The sequence below is a fragment of the Carettochelys insculpta genome, chromosome 14 (genome assembly GCF_033958435.1).
Source record: "Carettochelys insculpta isolate YL-2023 chromosome 14, ASM3395843v1, whole genome shotgun sequence".
Classification (NCBI taxonomy): Eukaryota; Metazoa; Chordata; order Testudines; family Carettochelyidae; genus Carettochelys; species Carettochelys insculpta.
This window is the reverse complement of record NC_134150.1, coordinates 3,174,286-3,194,419: the sequence shown is the minus strand read 5'-3', so window position 1 is coordinate 3,194,419 and position 20,134 is coordinate 3,174,286. Positions and strand designations below refer to the sequence as shown.

Here is a 20,134-nt window from a genome sequence, read left to right as displayed (position 1 = left end):
ATTATCGGCACTTCCACAGCTGACTGGGCTCTTAGAAGACATCTAGGGGTAAATTACAGCTAAATAACAGCACAGAATACAGAGAGCCAGGACTGGTGGCTGTCAACAACCTTTATGGGACCGTGGGGAAACTTGGCCACACCCACGATCCATCTAACTAACACAATGCCGGATTACGGAGGTTGCCGGACAAGAGAGGTCCAGATTTGAGAGGTTCGAGCTGTCGTCTGACATCTGCCTCTGACGTGTCCCAACGCTAGCTGCTTCAGCGAAAGATGCAACAAACTGAAGTAGGGAGTTATGAGACAGCCTACCCCCTGGGAAAGTTTCTTCCTAACCTCCCATCGTTAGAGACTGGCTCGTGCCCCGAAGCTTGAGGGTTTAGCTCCCTTCTAACATTCTTGTTTTAAAAAACAGTTACTGTTAAAATTGGTAATTCCTGGCCACTTCTCCATACATAGTTCATCTAGTCTCTCCCAAAAACTGTGCCTGGATCTGATCTTGTAACACTGAAGTCATTGCCAGGCTTGTCATTGGCTTCAGGGGGAGCAGACTCAGAGCCTTATGTTATCGTGTAACTATAGAGTTACTTAACTGATCTTTTCCTGACGCCAGGCCTACACTAGACATTAAAGTCAATTGCAGATACGGCAGTGGCATAGCTAGAATCGACTTATCGACAATCAATTTACCCAGCCATCCTCACGGAGGGAAGTCAACAGGAGAAACTCTGTCACTGACCTCTTTGTGATATTGTGGAGTATAGGGGTTGACTGTCGACCCCCAATAGTTTGATTACCTGTGTCCTTAATAGGTGCATGAAATCAAATTCTGGCAGATCGACCCCAAGTCAGGTCAGCCTTCCACGTACTGAAGACACACCCTCAGATTGTGGGAGGCACCAGCCTATAGATCTGCTGGAAAGACTTGATAGAGTTAAACCAGTGTGATGGACATCTGAAAGATCGTCAATAGTATTGTCCCACTGGAAACATTTCCATGGAGGTTGCGGCATATTGTGCGAGCACCTTGGCATTAAAAAAAAACAACAGTATTTGCTTGCAGGTGGTGAGAAAATCTTCAGTAATTGCAAGTGCTGAGTTTTGGGTTTTTCAATAAAACCTCACTGCAGAATAGAAAATCCAAGCAGGAAGTGGCCTCGTGCAGCAAGAGATTCACTACTTAGGCAATGTTTTTCCAGGAATAAACACATCTGTAATATGACTTCAAATTGTAGCCTGTGCTGCACGAGAATGAAAGGAAATCCATTCTCCTATGCCATGTGATTTAATGCTGCAGAAGAGGTCAGCTCCGTGGAGGGAACGCTTTGAGTAAGAAGCTTGGCCTGGAATATATTTCATGGGATATCAATGAGTTACCACTCTTGGCTATCCCCAGGAAAGGGAAGACAAGTGAAATGAGCCTGGCTGGCCAGCAGATATCAGCACCCATACATAAGAGGGGTTAACTTTTCCATGTTGCCTTCAAACAAGTGGCTAAAAGGAGGTGCAGCGAAGCCACTCAGCAGCCTGCTCTGCAGGGAGTGGGAGGCTCTGTCTCCTCAGAGGCCTTCTTGCTAACTTGGTTCACATTCTTCATGGACAGGGCATGCCAGCCTGGGAGCCGGGATACCCTCTAACAGTGTTCTGAAGGTGTTCTCATCCTGCACTAACTCAGACCAATGAGCCACCCAGTCCACTACCTCGCTGGTAGTAGCCAGTAACAGGTGTAAAACCCTCATAATGGGTCATTAAGTCTGCACTGTGATGTCAATGGGACCACAGAGGGAAGAGAAGTATCAGAGGGGTAGCTGAGTTAGTCTGTATATCCAAGAACAACAAGAAGTCCTGTGGCACCTTCTAGACTACCAGATATTTGGGAGCATCAGCTTTTGTGAGCAAAGACCCGCTTTGTCAGATGCATGAGTGGGGGTTCCAGAGGAAGGTGGTGATGAAACTGGTACGTGGTTAAACAGTTCCTGTGTTCCTAGAACCACCTATTTTCTCTGCTAGCTCAGAAATGAGAGATTGAATTCTGTGTGCCAAACTGTAACCTGAAGGCCACAATTCTTGATAGATTTTTTGCATTCCTCCTCATTGCCAAACCACTGCACAGGATGATTTAGTTGGGGTTGGTCCTTCTTTGAGAAGGGGGTTGGACTAGACCACCTCCTGAGACCTCTTCCAACCCTAATCGTCTACAATGAGCTTTCCTTACAAGAAATTATGGTGCTAATGCAAAGTGAGCCCCAGAATTCCATTCATTCACTTGCTGTTAGCGGTGTTTCCTTCCACCGTGCTGAACATGTAGTTATGGATTTGTTTTGAATGTGTATTGCACAATTTTTTTTCTAATGTGCAGTCCTGGAAGCTTAACATTTTACATGGCCTAGGAGTGGATTTCCTGCACTAGAGGGGGTATTCCATGAACAATGAGCTCTTATAAAAACGACACTCTTCCTGTACAGCAAGTAGAATTTTTAGAGGCTAGGGGTACGTCTATGCAGAAAAGCTATTTCGAAATAGTGGCCGTTATACTTCGCAATAACTTTGCAAGCGTCTGCGCAACACGCACGATTTCAAAATTGTTTTGAAATAGTGGAAGGATTATTTTCAGTTTGGTAAAAACCTTATTGGATGATGAATACCCCCTATATATATTTCAGAATAGGGGCTGCATAGGCAGAAAAGAGGAATTATTTCAAAATACGATATTCTGGAAAAGATTATTCTGAAATAAGGCTGCTGTGGAGACTAAGTATTTTGGATTACAGCCCGTGGAAGCAGTGCTTTTAGGGGCTCTAATCTCTGTTGGAATAAGTTTTGCTTATTCCGGGGCTTCCCTGTTGTGTGGACACATTGTTCTGGAACAGCCTATTTTGGAATAATAATTCCAGAATACCTATGCTGTGTAGATACACCCTAGGGCTGTATTTCTCTGTTTTATAAAAGTTTTACTCCATTCTTCAGCAGTACCCTGCGTTCTCTTCTCTTCATCCCCCAAGAACCCCCAAATGATGAAGGTCTGGGAAACACCACCAATGTCTCCAGATATTTCTTTAGTGGCATTAGGCAGCTCCACCTTCTTGCCTCTTCCCAAAGGAGAACTGAAGATTATTGCAGAGTTTTGTATGTAGAAGTGCCAATATTTTTATAGCCTAAGGCTTTTCCATTTGCACCTAAAGGCTCCAAATATGTATGAAGCAATTAATACAAGAGGATCTTGTTTTTCCAAGGTTGCAAACATCATGTTCCCAAAATGGTAATGAGGAGAAGGAAACAGAGATTGCAGGATAAGGTGACTCCTGACAACTTCCTGCAAATGTTGCAGAGAGAAGAAAATCATTGGCTGTGTCCAAACTAGGAACTAACTTTGAAGTTAGGCACTACTTTGAAGGAGGCAGCAGAGAGGCTACACACATTCTCCCTTCCTTCAAAGTTAACTTCAACGTCGGGAGCCCAACGTCGAAGTCCTTGCTCCATTCCCAGGAATACAGTAGTGAAGTAGGGTGTGTGTAGACACTCAACTTCGAAGTTAGTTGTGTAGTGTAGACATGGCCATTGCGTATGTCTGGATGAGTCAGAAAGTTTGGAGCAACAAAGAGAATTCATGTGAGTCACTGCAGGTTTGCAAAAGCAGAACTTAACCTTCAGGTTAATCTGCGTGTGGTTGGAGTTCAGGTCAAATGTTCTGCATCTTTGTGTCCTTTCTGAAGGCAAGTGATGGGCTCTTTGCAAGTCATGCCCATGTGTCTAACTGTCAGGATAAGCACTGGAATAAATTGCTGAGGGCGGCTGTGGAATCTCCATCAGTGGTAGTTTTTAGGGACAGGTTAGACAAACACCTGTCAGGGTAGATGATACTTAGACCTCCCTCAGTGCAGAGGACTGGCCTGGATGATCTCTTGTGGTCCCTTGTGGTCCTATGTATAAGACAGCACTGTTTACAGAGATCATAGATAAAGCTCAGCCTGGAAAGGAAGCTTTTGCTAATGTGGCTTATTCACAGGCTGATGTGTGGTACCTAGTAACCAGCAAGTGTTTCCTAGCAACATGTTCTCCTCCATAGTAACTGCTCAGCTTCTCCTAGCAACTGCAGCCATTTGGTCCCTCAACTGTTGCCCCCTCCCAGATGGGGTTTTGCGGGAGGAGATAGGAAATAGGATTTGCAGTTTATCTGGAGACATCAAAAGCAAAACAAAGATTTTTGATTCTCTCTCTTTTGAAGAAGTTTCAGATAATTTCTAAACATAATATGTTAATAAAATGCATTCAGGATTTTTATGTCTGTTGTGGAGCTGGATTTAAAGATGGGACTATGTTTTAGAGCCACAAATGCAATTTAATACAAGTAGGTGAATTTTAAAATTGTTTGCCTTTTGTAGAAAATGGTTGATGTGTCCACATGCTTTATAGATGTTACGTTGGAAGGGGTGCATTAGAAAGCTACTTTGCTTAGCTGTGTGGTTTGTTTTGATTCCACATGGGGCAAACATTTTGGAGTTTTATTAGCTTGTATACTACTGCTATAATACTATACTCTGCTTTTTAGTTAAAAAACTAAAACCCCTTGATTTTGTTTACCCGGAAACTGAAATACACTAGTGTTCAATCTCTAAACTTTAAATGTTTTGGTTATTATTTAATCAAACATGTTTTTTTGGTAATGGCTGCGTTGTAATTTAGTGAACTTTGCATGCTGGTGAAATCCTCTATTACTGGTTATTTGAAAAAAGTATATTTCGGTTCTGATTGCCAGTTTTTTATGTTTTGGTGCATTTGGATTTTTACTGGAAAAGAGAGAGGCTGAGAGTGTTTCTAAGGCACGTTCAAAAGGTTTGGGACTAGATTTTGAGCAATTTTTAATCAAGCCAAATGAAAGCAGAACTTGTGTATGGTAACAACTAGATGCAGGTGTAAGGTATACATCGTCAAAATTAAGGATCTGCTCCATACGTGGTGACGCAGGCTTTTCAATTTTCACATATTGATCTATTTTTTCATTTATTTGTTTAATTATCCTGATTTTCCCCTCCAAAATTAACCCCCAAACAAAACCACAACTGCAACAGCCAACACAATGATTTTGGGGAGATTTTGAGTAAAACTATGGAATCACTGAGAGAAGATGATCACCAACCACATGCACTTGAGGGTTTTTTTTTAATTAAAATGTATCAGGCACATTCAACTAATACGGTTAATCCTCTGGGTTGCATTTGTCTGTTATGGATGACAGCGTAGGACACACCAGATTCTGTATTTCCACACTCACGTTGGCCGTTTTGGAACAGAATATGAACATTCTGTGCTCTATTTATCATTCAGATGTGGAAAGGAGGCATTTAGATAACGTCACACAGTTGTTCCCATCGGCAGATTGGGTTCTCTGCTGTTATTTGGTGGCTTTAGCTTTACTTTTCTGCACATGAGCTGTACGTTTTAGACTGTTTTCACCAGGCCTCCCTCTTCCTTTTGTTTTCAGCATTAAGAGAATGCCCCTTGTTCCACCGTCCTGCCCATTTTCATCACACAGATAACAGTCGGTATTTGTCTATTTCTACTTAAATAACTGTCTATTTCTACTTAAATGCTGCAGGTCAGTGCCACGGTAAAGGTGCTTTTGTCAGCCTTTTGGAATAGTCAATATCTATTTTCTTGAGAGCAGGCTTTTCAAATGGCCAAGAGGATCGTGGTCTCATATAACAACCATTATTAAGACTCTCTCCCTTCAACCCCCATCTATGTATATTCTCATTAATCTGCAAATGGCCTAGACTCGGTAATCTATGAAGCAAAGGTATTGTAATCAGACACTCGGAGACCTTTTCATGAATGACATGTACAGCCCCCTCCCACCCCTCGCTGTTCCTTGTCTGTAAGATGCCCGGGGTTAGAAATGGTTGGAAACTCCTGTTCTGATTGCAGTGATTTTCACCTGTATTCCATTGAACCCGGCCTTACCCTCCTTTCGTTGCTCACAGCGGCGAGCTGGACGCCTTTACAGCCATTGAACTGGGTTTGGAGCAGGTAGAAGAGAATCAGCCGACAGCTCTGAAGGGCCCTTTGCCACAGGTACAAAGCTGCTTGGAGTTCTTGCAGTTTAGGTGTTCAAGGGCGACAAGCACAGGTTGAAACACTCTCAGCCAACACCCTCATGGTGCTGGGGGACAGAATTTGCTGGCAACGGGAGATTAGTGTTGTCCAGCACATTACCAACACTCCCACTGTTTGCTGGGCTCTTGGAAGACATTTGGGGGTAAATTACAGCTAAAGAACAGCACAGAACGCTGGGAGCCAGGACGGGCGGCTGGAAACAAACTTTATGGGACCGTGGGAAAGTTGGCTGCCCCCATGATAAGTGATTGTCTGGCTAACTAAAGTCATGCTGCAGTTTCCATGGAAGACCTGGGAGCCGGGCTGCTGTTCACCAGTTCCCTGGCCATGTGGCTCCCCAACCACTCCCAGGCCGCAGCTTTCCAGCCCCAGCAGCTGCAGCTCCCCCTCTGCTGCTGGGCTGCTGCTCCTCACAGGGGCTCCCCCGTCCTGTTCTGGCTGCTGGGCTCTCTGGTCTGGCAACATCCATGGTCCTGGCAGACCAGAGAGTGTTGGATTTCAGAGGTGCAATCTGTGCAGTATTTTAAAAAAATGGAAAAGAAAAAGACACGAGAAGTCATTCTTCTGCTCCACTCTGCGCTGGTTAGGCCTCAGCTGGAGTGTTGTGTCCAGTTCTGGGTGCCGCATTTCAAGAAAGATGTGGAGAAATTGGAGAGGGTCCAGAAAAGAGCAACAAGAACGACCAAAGGTCTAGAGAACACAACCTATGAAGAAAGGCTGAAAGAATTGGGCTTGTTTAGTTTGGAAAAGAGAAGATTGAGAGGGGACATGACAGCGGTTTTCAGGTATCTAAAAGGATATCATAAGGAGGAGGGAAAAACCTTGTTCTTCTTGGCCTCTGAGGATAGAACAAGAAGCAATGGACTTCAACTGCAACGAGGGAAGTTCAGGTTGGACATTAGGAAAATGTGCCTAACTGTCAGGGTGGTCAAACGCTGGAATAAATTGCCTGGGGAGGTTGTGGACTCTCCATCACTGGAGATATTTAAGAACAGGTTAGATAAATGTCTATCAGGGATGGTCTAGACAGTACTTGGTCCTGCCATGAGGGCAGGAGGCTGGACTCGCTGACTTCTCAAGGTCCCTTCCAGTCCTGGTATTCTAAGATTCTATGACTAAAAAAATAATTGTCATGACCTCCCAGAAGACACTTTTTGCCCTAAAATGAATGAATGCTCTGAAAGGAGCCTACAGATAATGTACTGATGATACAGACCTCCTCTGTCTTTTTCCCCGCGATGCAGGGGAACTTGTCAACATAGTCTAGCGATATTAGCCCTCACTTTGCTGCTAAAACTGCATTAAATCCAACCCTTTGTATAGATCAAGGGGTGTTTTTCTGTTTCTCTTTTTTCGTAATGGAACGGGATGTTTGTTTCTTTTGTGAAGGTCGACGAGGAGAAAGGTGCAATTGCCGGAACTGATGCTGAAGGTACAGTATATAATGCAGGCTTACTTGACTTGAACTCTTGTACTCCAAGTGGAGGAAAGGTCTCCTACAAGTCTCCTCCATTTCCTTCTCTGTCGGGACAAAACTTCTGGCTGATTCCAGGAGTTCCCCAGTTGTTGTCCTTCTATCGCAGTAGATCTTCTCCACGTATATAATGCAGAATGGTATGAAATTATATAGCCAGAAAATGGCAGTGAGAGGTTGGATGGAAATAAAAAACCTATGGCCTCAGCCTTCTACATTCTTATTTGACAGAAACAAACCAAGTGCTTCTTCTGCATTGAGGGGCCTGCTTCTGTAGGCTGTTGCTAGTTCAAAGCATCCTGTAGGAGTATACCCAGATAGCAAAGACTGGTAGTTTCACATCACTTAATCTTGTTGATTAGGTAATCCCTGCTGTGAAATAAGAACTTCTCCTTCTGCTGAAGGAGACATGGAGAAGGTAAAAAAAGCTTTTTCTCAGCTCCCTTGCTTTATCTGGGAAATAAGTGGCGACATAAAAATGCATTTTAATTTAACATCTTAGGAGATAATAGTTTGATAATAAAAATTAGAGTAGAACTTGGTTTGTTAGACTGGCTTAGATGCACTGCGTCAAGCTAATTCTTGGTGTAACACCTTTGAGTTCAGTGCTGGCACCTGAGGGTGATTTGTCCCCTTGTCCTTATTACTTTTTTGAGAGTGTTTTTAAACTGCCAAGTGTGTATTCTTGCAACTACATCGGACAGAACCACATTACAATTCGATTGCAATGTTGCTGTTCAGCAGGAATGTCTTTTCTGAGGTTGAAGTTCACAAGCCCTTCTGTGCTGCTCAACTTCACATGAACCTGGCATTGGGAGCTTTAAAAAGTTCACAGGCGCCTGCATTTCAGTGAAATCCCCGCCCCCCCCGCCCCACGGGATAGCCTCGAGATAATTCCCCTTAGCCCTCTTTCGCCATGAAAGAAGTAACAATCTGAATTCAAAACAATAGCGATTAACCAGTAAGTGACTCGTGAGCCAAATGCTCTCCTCCACTGGGGATGTGTCTTTACGATGCTGAAGATCGACCTGGTTGGGGTTGATCTTCCAGGGTTCGATTTTGCCCACCTACTCGGATGTGTGAAGTTGAGCGCTCTGGGGTCGGCTGTCAACCTCGATACTGAGAGGAGTAAGGGAGGCTTTTGGGAGCGTTTCTCCTGGTGACCTCCCTCTGTGAGGGTGGCCAGATAGGTCGATTCTAGCTATGGAATTGCTGTAACTAGAATTGTGCATCTACAATTGACTTTAATCCTGAGCGTAGACCTGGCCTTAGATGGCTTTACACTGCTCCAGCAGCCTAAATGGGAGGAAATGTGGCTTTCTCTCTCCTTCTAAGGATTCTAACAGCAGGGGCTCGACTTTGCTGGGCGCAGAGCTGGAATAAGGCCTGCACAGATCCTAGCCCAGGGGTTCCATCTGAGATAGCAAACGCTCCTGACTAACATGCTGTGCTCTTACTCTCCTGACCTGGCAGGCTGGTAAAAGCAGCCCCCAGGCTGCCTTAGTCTGCCCTGGGGAAGGGCGGAGAATCGGTCATCTGCAACCTGTTCTGTTATTCCCCCAGTCTTGCGGAAGCTCAGCGTAGCCGAGAACGTAGCTCTCTATTTGCAGTGATTTAATTTTTTTCGAGAAACTACCATGTGGATAATTCTTAGAGCCCCGTGGCTGTGGTTCCAGCATTGCCCGTTAGTCCCTGTTATCCTTTTGCCTGGAGGGAACTCAGCCGTCCAAGTTCTTACTTGACAGAAACAAACCAAGTGATTTTTCTGCGCGAGGGGCCTGCTTCTGCAGGCTGTTACTTGCTGAACTCATCCTAAAGGAGTATACCCAGATAGCAGAGCCTGGTAGTTACACAGCACTTAATCTTGTTGATTAGGTAATCCCTGCTGTGAAATAAGAACTTCTCCTTCTGCTGAAGTAGACACGGAGAAGGAAAAAAGGCTTTTTCTCAGCTCCCTTGTTTTCTCTAGGAAATAAGGGGCTGCATAAAAATGCATTGTATTGCATTGACAGATGATCGTGGCTGGCCATTGCCCATTGTACGAAAAGACCAGAGAACCGAAAAGTGGTATCAGCATTGCGGATGGTTACCGTTATGCTGTGATGGTACAGGAGAAGGACACCCTAGCAAATTGGGCTGTGACTCCCATCATTTTACCTTATAGACAACGCTACGTTTCCAAGAGCGGGGAAGGACCCTGCTCTTTCCGGCATTTTACTGTCAATGCAGCAAGAACAGGGAGAGAGCCTACTCTTCAAAAGCATTTAATTCCAGTTACTTGGGCTCTGGCGTGTGCGCTGCGAAGTGGCTAAGGCCTGATTTTTCACGTGCTTGGCTGTTGTAGCAGACCTCTGGTGTCTCTTTGGTGGGCTCCGGAAAGCAGGCACCTAGAATGTATAGATATCTTTGAATGTTTGATCCTTAACAGTACTTTTAATTTGTGATACAGATCCATTTCACATGGATAGAAAGAGGGAATAGGACGGTTTTCGCTTCAGGCTGAAACAGCTCACATTCCACTGGGACTTGGAATAGTTTGGGCGTTTCCTATTTCGGGCAATTCATAAGTGAGAGGTGTTCGATCAGGAAAGGCCATAAAGTGAAAACAACGGGCCGTGCAAAGGGTTAATTGCCCCTTTCGCTCGTGGGCACGGTTGCTTGACTCAAATGGCAGATGTTTCACGGTGACCGTTTAGTTCTTCGGCAGACGTTTGCCATTGCGATTGTGTCGTGGCCGTCAGTCTCTGTTCAGAGTGAAGTAACGCCAGGTGCTGAACATCAGGACAGAGGCCCATTTGTTAAGATGTGGAAGGGAGAGCTGTATGACACATGGCTGCTCGATTCCTGACTAACCAGGGCTATTAGCTTTCGCCTGGTGAGCACAACAACCAAAAGCACCACCAATGCTGTATTTTGTTTTTTGAAGGAAACGGCTCATCTGGCAGTAGCACAACACTGTCTCACGTGACTCTGTGTTTCTTGTTGCAGCTTCAGACGCCCAGTCCTTTGCTTGACGCGCCTAGCCTCCTAGCATCATGTCCAAGCAAACCAAAGACGTTGAGTTAGCTCACCTGGTGCATGATCAGCCGCTTGACCGCAGGAGCGCCTCCCCTTCTTCCCAAGGCACAGTAGAGCAGCTACCCAATGTTCCCAGCTACCAGTCTTCCACTGCCTCCCACACCCCCATCCTCAGCTCCAGAAGGCAAAAGTCTGGGGTGGTGAATCCCAGTTTTTTGAATGAGGAACAGTCCTCGTCTCCTCCTTTAGGTAGTATAGAAGATGACTTCTCTCGTGTGCTTGCATGGCTTTGGGCAAGGGCTTTTACCTCTCTCTGTCTTTTCTGGTGCTGTTTTTTTCTTTTAAAAGGTTCCACATTGCAATGTCATGATAGTCGTTATTTCTAGAGCGGAATAATTTTGTCTTGATACCAATGTATCGTTATTACTCTGTTCTCAAATTGACCCAACAAAGAACTTTAAAAGATGTTCAGATTGTTTAAGAGAGAAAAAAACAGCATAAAAAAACCACTGCTCCCCTTCTCACGGCTCAAAAATCTCAAAGGCAAATCCACAGTTAAAGGATTCAATCTTCAAGGCTCATGACACCTTCTGGCACTCACCTGTACACCTATGTGCTTAGGGAGAACAAATGGATGGGAAGAAGGTGTTGTGTTTTGTTGTCCGCAGGTGTAAGTAGCTTAGTCCTGAAGTGTTAATTGTGCTTTGGTGGGGCTGTTTCACAATAAGAGCACCAGGTTTTGCCACTCTTGTTTCAAACGTTAGCAAACTCCACCAACAGCCCCCATGAAACTAATGGAACTACTTTTGGCGTGTGTCATAGAACGGCATTAAAATTCACCACTCTGCGTAGGTAAGGGTGGCAAAATCTTCTCTTCGTGGCCTTTGAAGACTCGGTAGTGTTTGGTGCATGGTGTGTCTTGTGTTTTGCTTGCTTTGTCTCTTCTAGCTGAATCTCTTCTCCAGTGAACAATGGAGAGGTTTGTTTGCCTATGGGATACTCTCTGATGTGCTTACCAGGTGACACTGAACCCTGGGCGGAAAGCCATGCATTGAGCATAATGGTGCATGTGCCGACGCAACAATGAATTTTCACCCTTTGTAAAGTTGCAAGGACTTGCTGGCTGCGATTTTAGGTACCATGATGAGGGAAGGGTTGCCACCTCTTAGGAAACACACAGAAATGCCACCTGGTCACCCCCAACCAACGTAAGATCTTAAGAACAGCCACACGGGGTCAGACCAAAGATCCATCAAGCCCAGTGTCCTGTCTTGTGATAGTGGCCAATGCCAGGTGTCGCAGAGGGAGGGAACCAAACAGGAAATCATCAAGTGATCCTTTGAATGCCTCTCTAATCTCCCTTAGCATTTCATAGTCATTATAGCTATCCTGGTTAGGTGGTCAGTAATATATCCCTACTCCTATAGTCTTGTTATTAGTGCATGGAATTACACCCGTAGAGATTCTGTGGAACCTTTTGGTTCATTTAAGATTTTTACTTCATTTGATTCTACGTTTTCATTCACGTGTAGTACCACTCCCTCACCAGCACGACCTGTTTTGTCCTTCTGATATATGTTGTACCCTGATATAATTGTGCCCCATTGATTGTCCTCATTCCACCAAGTTTCTGTGATGCCTATTATATCAATATCCTTTTTAAATATGAGGCGCTCTACTTCACCCATCTTAGTATTTCGCTTTCTAGCATTTGTGTGTAAACACTTTAAACATTTATCTGCTCCCATTTCCCGACTCTCTTTCATTTGAGTGTTTCTCATCTGATCTTACTCATGTTTGATCATCTTTGATCTTCTCCTCCTTACTAGAGCATAGAGAATCTCTATTAATAGGCCCTCCTCTCAGATATGTCTCTCTCCAATCTATGTGCTCCTCAGCACCTGTCGGGTTTCTCCCGGCCCTCAGTTTCAAAACCGCTCTACGACCTTTTAATGTTAAGTGCCAGCAGCCTGGTTCCATCTTGGTTCAGGTGGAGCCTATCCTTCCTGAATACGCTCCCCCTTCCCCAAAAGTTTCCCCAGGTCTTAATTAATCTAAACCCCTCCTTCCTACACCATCAGCTCAACCACACAGTGAGACTCTGAAGTTCTGCCTGTCTGACCGTGCGCATGGAACTGGAAGCATTTCAGAGAACTCTACCATAGATGTCCTGGATTTCAACCTCTTTCCTAGCAGCCTAAAGTTGGCCTCCAGAATCTCTTTCCTATCCTTCCCTGTGTCATTGGTACCTACATGTACTGTGACCACTGGTTCCTTTCCAACACCACCTGTAAGTCTATCTAGATATCTTGAGAGATCCGCAACCTTTGCACCAGGCAGGTACGTCACCATACGGTTCTCCCAGTCAGCACAAATCCAGCTGTCTGTGTTTCTAAAAATTGAATCCCCCATTACCTACCTTTTCCCAGTGGGTGAAGTTACCTCCTCTGGAGAGGTAGCCTCAGTGCAAGAGGTCACCATGACATCATCTGGAAGGAGGGTCCCAACTAAGGGATGGCTTCCCTCTGCTCCAGTTGAATGTTCTCCTTCCCTGAGTCTTTCACCCTCAGGGAGAGTTCTACAGTGTCCCAGAACGCCTTGTCTATGTACCTCTCTGCCTCCTTTAGCTCCTCCAATTCAGCCACCCCGGCCTCCAAAGCCCACACGCGGTCTCTGGTGGCCAGGAGCTCCTTGCATTGACTGCATACCCATGCCACCCGTCCATAGGACAGGCAATCATACATGCTACAAAAAGGGTCTTAACCTGCCTGGTGAGCCTCGGTCCAGCCCATTTCCTGGAGCCCTCGAGGGAACCCACCCCTTTCTCCCATCCCACACATGACCCCGCCCCCCCCGACAAAACTTGGATCCATCCTGATTTCCAGCCCCAAGTGCCGAGAGGAGCCACCAGAGTTTTGGCAGGCCAGACATGGAGAGTGGGACCTGGGGGTCAGCTGCACACCCCATCTATGTGTGTGGCTGGCTGTTTTGAGAGGGCTGCCAGGTTGATTTGAGAACCTCCCAGTTGTTATTAAATAATGTCTTATTTTGTGTAAAAGCAAGCACTCGTGCAGTCTGACATCTTCAGTATGAACCAAAACTTGAATGACTTGAATTCTATTGTAACACCCTTTAGGAAACGTTACTTGGGGTGTGTATGCAGGAGAGAGAGGGACTTTACCAAGCTGGAGGTTTTTGATGCTGAAAACTTTTGTCATCTCACCAGACTTTTTCCCATACTGTGGAAATGAGTGACTGCAATCTGTTCAGAGCATTTAAAAGACAACATTATTCTCAAGTTATGAGAGCATAAGAGAAGCACATGAGTCATCACACTCATGGTCTGAGGCTTACTGCGTCTGATCTTCAGCTTTTGTAGGTCAGTTGATTTATATCAGCTGAGGATCTGCCCTGTTTTTCCCCTTTTCAGGGTGGACATTAACTTTGAACTTTGGCTCTCAGTTTCTTTCCAAAGCTGAACAATACCACATGTGCTAGCAATATTAATACAAAACTGCCTGACTAAGGCCTGGAGACAGCATAGATGGACGTGAGTGGATGACCAGTTTTGACTTTGAGCAGTGACACAGGTCACAAGTGATTGTAGAGAGGTGTTTTACCCCTTAATGTAGCCTTTTCTTCTTTTCTGATTGCTTTTGTTTTTGTTTTTCTCTCCAAGAGCCATCCTCCAATGGATATCCCACTGTAAACATCAAGGATGATGACATCCAAAGTGGCTCCGTGGGGGTGCAGAAACATGGTACCCCTGCCCCCTCGCCATCTGGGACTAAAACCCACACTCTAACAGTACCAGGGATGACCGTGACTCCGAAGAGGTATGGGTCTAGAAAATGTCTTAAATGCATCATGTTCTGCTGGATTTCAGCTCCAGGGACCCCCTCCCCTGAAAAGCAGCTCTTTAATGGTTAGCTTGGGTTGTCTTTAAACCACTCTTTTTAAGTCTGCCCACAAGCGCTACGCCTGAGAGAGACAGCTACCAAGAAGTTAAGAATGTTTCAGTGTAGCAGCCAATATTCCAGGTACCATTAAACACCGAACTGGAGTGTGTCTCACACATACCAGTTCCAACTGTGAAGTTAGAGTGCTTATCTGAGAAGCGCCAAGTTCCATGTCTAACAAGCTGGCTCACTTACCAGCAGAAGAAATCAATTAGAAAACTAATGTTCAGTGGTGTATGCCTGTGAAATGACACGCAGAAAAAAAGAAAGGGATGATGGAAAGCTAGGAACAAGAGCAACAAAAAGTCCTGTGGCAAAGTTAGGAAAGTGAAGGTAACTTTGGTACCTGATTTGGAAAGTGTGAAATCAATTTTGCATTTTGAGTGCCCGAATCTCTGCCGTGTGCCTGAAACTTTAACTTCACCAGAACAAGGATTTTTGGAGAAGAATTTCCTTAATTTTTTTAAATGGTTGCCATGTTTTCTGTTCTTGCAAACCTGAGCAGGTCCACCAGTAAGGACAACTAGACCAGTAGACCTTGGAAGGGTTTGGGGAGTTATACTTTTAGATTGCTTGTCCTTGAGCCTCTTGCGAACCACTGTCATCATTTGCCATCTTGAGTGGGGCTGTCCTGATTCTATGGGTCTTGCATAGTCTTCAAAAAGGGAGTCCCAGTCCTGGGAATCTATGTGGATCATCAGAATCAGGGCTTCTCTCCTGTAATGACTATGGGCTGTGCAAGAGAGGGCCCCTCCTGTCAACTCGCTAGTGTGGGAAGGAGTGGAGCTGTTCTCCAAAAGGCCACAAAGAAGAACGGGGATGGAAGAAGGTTTGGAGATCAGCAGTAATGCCAATGGTTTTGTATTTGAGATGCGAGCGGAGCAAAGGAGTAGAAAATAGATTTATGAAGGTGTCAGACCCCATTCAAGCCTTTTTATCTGCTTTTCCGTGGACGTTTTATGTCTGGATTCCCTCCGCACAAATGCGCACAGGAGTATGCGCCTGCACGTGGGTGAACAATTGTACTTCCCAGTGACTGAGCATGTTTGTGTCCAGACTCTCAACGGGGCCGTGTTTTTGGAAGTGAGTATGGAGTATGTTCAGACAGAGGGAGAGACGACGGGTTTTTGTTTTCGAATCGCTGGAATCATCTAGTGCACTTCTCCAGGGGGAAACGTTATGTCACTTGGGAAGTGGGTTTAGCAAGGGTTAGGGCTTGGCTACGCTGACAAGTTACGGGGCTGAAACTTTCTTGCTCGGTGTATGTGTGGAAACGTTCACAAGTTTCCGTGCAGTAACTTGCCAATGTATTCAGGCTCCCGACGCTATGTCCTTCATAGAGGTGGTTTTGCTAACGCGCTGGAGAGCTTTTTAGGACAAAGCCTCAGAGCGTCCACATAGAGATTTATACCAGAATAGTTACACCCATGAATTTCCCCTTGTAGACAAGCCCTCAACAGCTGCCACATCAGCCTGAGCCATAGTGAGAAGCAGATCAGAGAACAAATCTTTGCCTGAATACTTTGTACCGCAACAGGGTAATGCCGTGAGCAGATCTTGAGAAGGGTGGAATAACACCAGCTGCAGCTCCCTTGTGGAATCATCTCTACACATGGCACAGGGGGCATGTGCATGGTCATGAAGGCTCCCACTGGCCTGACGTCAAAAGGCGGCTGATAAGGGAGGAGGGTTGTGAACCTCAACACCGTCGTGGGAGAGAAATGAGAGGCCAGCAAGCGATAGCATCCTATCAGGGACCAGAAACTTGAGCTGATCTGTCACACAGCTGAAACCCAAATGCTGACCACATGTTGAACCTCTCTAATCCGGAGCGCTCTCATCCAGCAACCTCTGTAATCCGGCATGATTTGAGTGAGCCGAATGACCACTTATCATGGGTGAGGCCAGGTTTCCTGTGGCGCCATAAAGTTTGTTTCCAGCCACCAGTCCTGGCTCTCAGAGCTCTGTGCTGTTATACAGCTGTAATTTACATGTAAATAGCTGCGTCTACACGTGCACGCTACTTCGAAGTAGCGGCACCAACTTCGACGTTAGGCGGCGAGACGTCGAAGTCGCTAACCTCATGAGGAGATAGGAATAGCGCCCTACTTCGACGTTCAACGTCGAAGTAGGGACTGTGTAGACGATCCGCGTCCCGCAACGTCGAAATTGCTGGGTCCTCCATGGCGGCCATCAGCTGGGGGGTTGAGAGATGCTCTCTCTCCAGCCCCTGCGGGGCTCTATGGTCACCGTGGGCAGCAGCCCTTAGCCCAGGGCTTCTGGCTGCTTCTGCGGCAGCTGGGGATCTATGCTGCAGGCACAGGGTCTGCAACCAGTTGTCAGCTCTGTGTATCTTGTGTTGTTTAGTGCAACTGTGTCTGGGAGGGGCCCTTTAAGGGAGCGGCTTGCTGTTGAGTCCGCCCTGTGACCCTGTCTGCAGCTGTGCCTGGCATCCCTATTTCGATGTGTGCTACTTTGACGTGTAGACGTTCCCTCGCTGCGCCTATTTCGATGTTGGGCTGAGCAACGTCGAAGTTGAACATCGACGTTGCCGGCCCTGGAGGACGTGTAGACGTTATTCATCGAAATAGACTATTTCGATGTTGGCTGCACGTGTAGACGTAGCCAATGTCTTCTAAGAGCCCAGTAAGCAGTGGAAGTGTTGGTAATGTGCGAGTCTATATGGACACGCCATGGTCCAGCAAATCCTCTCGTCTGGCACCAGTCAGGTTCCAAGGCGCCGGATGAGAGAAGTTCAACCTGTATTGTCCTGACTTTGCTTCTCATTTGCTCTCCAACGCATCTCTCATGGCATCGCCAGGGTCCAGTGATGTGTTCTGAACAGCTGCCCTGTGACCACCTGGTGGCCTCCAATACCATGAGTTGCCAAGATACAATCTTCAAACTCTCTCTGAAGTTCTGTTATTTTATATCGTAAATGTCTGTGGTTCGCTTTACTTTTTAAAAACCCAACAAGGAGGCTTGTGCATGTGCATGAGGAGGTGGGGCAAAGAACATTGTCTTTCTGGCTGTGTTTGTATTTGTGACTAATGCCACTGACTCGTTTTTCTTTAGGAAGAAGCTGCATTCCCAGGAGGGCATCATAGAGGATTTAATTGTGCCATCCCCAGCTGAATCTCCAGAGAGACCCTCACCTGGACAGAAAAAGGAGTGAGTTGGGTGTACTGCAAGAATGAGAGGTCCAGGCTCATGAATCAGTTTAGTTATTAAGATTTAATATTTTAGTTCATAGGTACAAAGGTGACCAGCACCTGAGACACCACAGAGAAATGGGCAGAGGGATGGTTATCTAGGGTTGCGTGCAGTGGAAATGAGTGGGGATTTTTTTAAACATAAGCTACGGTACTGGTGATGAATGCCCCTGGGTGCCATGAAGGACTGGCTGGGGGTGGGGTGAGGGTGGAACGCTCTGCTCCCTGCTCTTACAGCCCAAGGCCCTGCCCCTTGTGCGGGGGGGAGTCCCAAAACCACCCCCACTTTGCCAAGAGCATCTCCTTCCCCCCTGGGCTTCAGCTGGAGTACTGTGGTCAGTTGTGTGTCTGTGCCTCGTGTTCAGAAAGGCGTGGCCAAACCGATGGAAGCTCTGAGGAGAGCAACAAAAAGATCGACCAATTTAGAAAACGTGACCTGAGGAAAGAGTAGAATTTGGCCATGTTCAGTCTTGAGAGAAGAAGTCTGAGGGGGGACCTGTGACAAAGAGAATAGTGCTCAGTTGTCCTCTGTCCATGGAAGGTAGGACAAGCAATAACCAGCTTACCCTGCAGCAAGGGAGGTTGAGGTTAGATCTGCAGCTATCACACCATGGGTCTGGACTCCAAAATGGTTCACCTGAGCTCATTTTAAAGGGATCACCAGGGCTGGCTTAGAGTCTCTGGGGTCAGACCCAAAGCCGGAATCCTAGCCCAACCACCTGGGACTGAAGCCTGAGGGATTCAACCATGGGCAGCAGAGCTAAGTTACAGCCCCCAACGTGGGTCTGAAGCCAATTGGGGGGCCCTCTCAGGGGTGATGGGGTTCAGGCTTCAGTCCCCCTTTCTGGGATCACGTAGCAGTGTTTGTTGTGGGAAGGCAGTTGCGTTGCAATGAAGTTTGAGACCCTCTGAGTTAGCTATTAGGAAAAACTTTCTCATTGTCAGGATGGTTAAATAGTGGAATGGGTGCCCACTATGTAAGTTGTGGAATCCTTAGTGGAGGATTTTAAGGAAAGATTAAACAAATACCTGTCCTGGGTGGTCTAAAGCAGGGGCCAGCAACCTTTCCGAGGCAGTGTCGAAACTTCACCTTTTCACTTCTGTATGGTTCGAGTGCTGGTGATACTTTTTAAAGTCGCTAATAGTCCAACTTACGACAGCTTCAATAAGAATTCAATCAAGAGGCAGAGCTTTACCGTGTAGGTGGCGGTTGCTCCTTTCTTAATCTGCAGGCGGCCTGGATTTGAGCAAGCTCCTGGCTGCCTGGGGAAGGAGGGGCAGAGCTCATGGGCTGATGAAAATTGTCCTGTGTGGCACATGGGTTGGGGGTTGCTGACCCCTGGTCTAAAGTTATACTTGATCCTGCTTCAGCATGGGGGGCAACACCCTCTTGAAGTCCCTTCCAGCTCTACAGTTTGATGATTCTCTGCTTGATGGTAATCCATGAGACTGAATTGATTTCAGTTGCCACATCTGACCACGGCCAATTATACAATAGAGAAGTGGTGGAATCTCCATCCCTAGAGGTTTTTAAGTCCTGGCTTGACAAAGTCTAGATGATATAGTCATCATTGAGGATCATTCGCGGGTATATAGTTATCATTGAGGAAGATGAGGAGAAGCTAGCGAAAATGGCGCGGGTGTTAAACAAAGAAGGGAAGCGGAATGGACTGATTATGAGCATTGTTAAAACAAAAGCAATGGTATTTGGAGATGAGGAAATAGGAAGGAAGATCAGTGTAGATGGAATTGAACTAGAAAACGCAGAGAAGCTCACATATCTGGGGAGCAACATAACGTATGATCTAGACTGTAAGGAGGAAATAGCGACTAGAATAGCGAAAGCAAGAGCGAGTGTGAAGGCGATGGATAAGATCTGGAAAAGCGAAGCAATTAGCTTAGGCCCGAAGCTGGGCATCTTGAAAATGTGTGTATTCAGCAGCATGTTGTGCAGATGTAAGATATGGGTGATAACGAAAAATTTGAAAAGAAGAATATTGGCATTCAAAAGCAGTTGCTATAGAAAAATCCTGAGAATAGGATGGATGCAGAAGGTCACCAATGAGGAATTATATAGGAAGATACAGCCGAAAGAGAACCTGCTGCAGAAGGTTATACAACGGAAGCTACAACTATTTGGACATATTTGCAGAATGAAGGACGAACGAAAAATCAAGACCCTGGTAGTCGGCATAATGGACGGTTCGAATGGGAGAGGCAGACCCCACAGAGAATGGGTAGATGATACAGTAGATTGGTGCAGAGCTAGTCTGCAGAAACTGAGCCACTCCGCACTGGACAGGGAAAGATGGAAGGAAATAGTGAGAGAGGCATCAGACACCAACAGGCGCTGAG

The 20,134-nt window shown here is 46.0% G+C and overlaps 1 protein-coding gene across 1 annotated transcript in view; it reads left to right on the top strand.

Moving 5' to 3' along the window:
- The first annotated feature begins 10,625 nt into the window (after positions 1–10,625).
- The window catches only part of CNGB1 (cyclic nucleotide gated channel subunit beta 1), a 34,889-nt gene continuing 25,380 nt past the window's right edge, over positions 10,626–20,134 (top strand). Inside the window, exons 1-3 of the mRNA XM_075009121.1 lie at positions 10,626–10,857; positions 14,288–14,444; positions 17,643–17,738. Coding sequence (XP_074865222.1) covers positions 10,626–10,857; positions 14,288–14,444; positions 17,643–17,738 — 485 coding nt within the window. The remainder of the gene's footprint in view (positions 10,858–14,287; positions 14,445–17,642; positions 17,739–20,134) is intronic.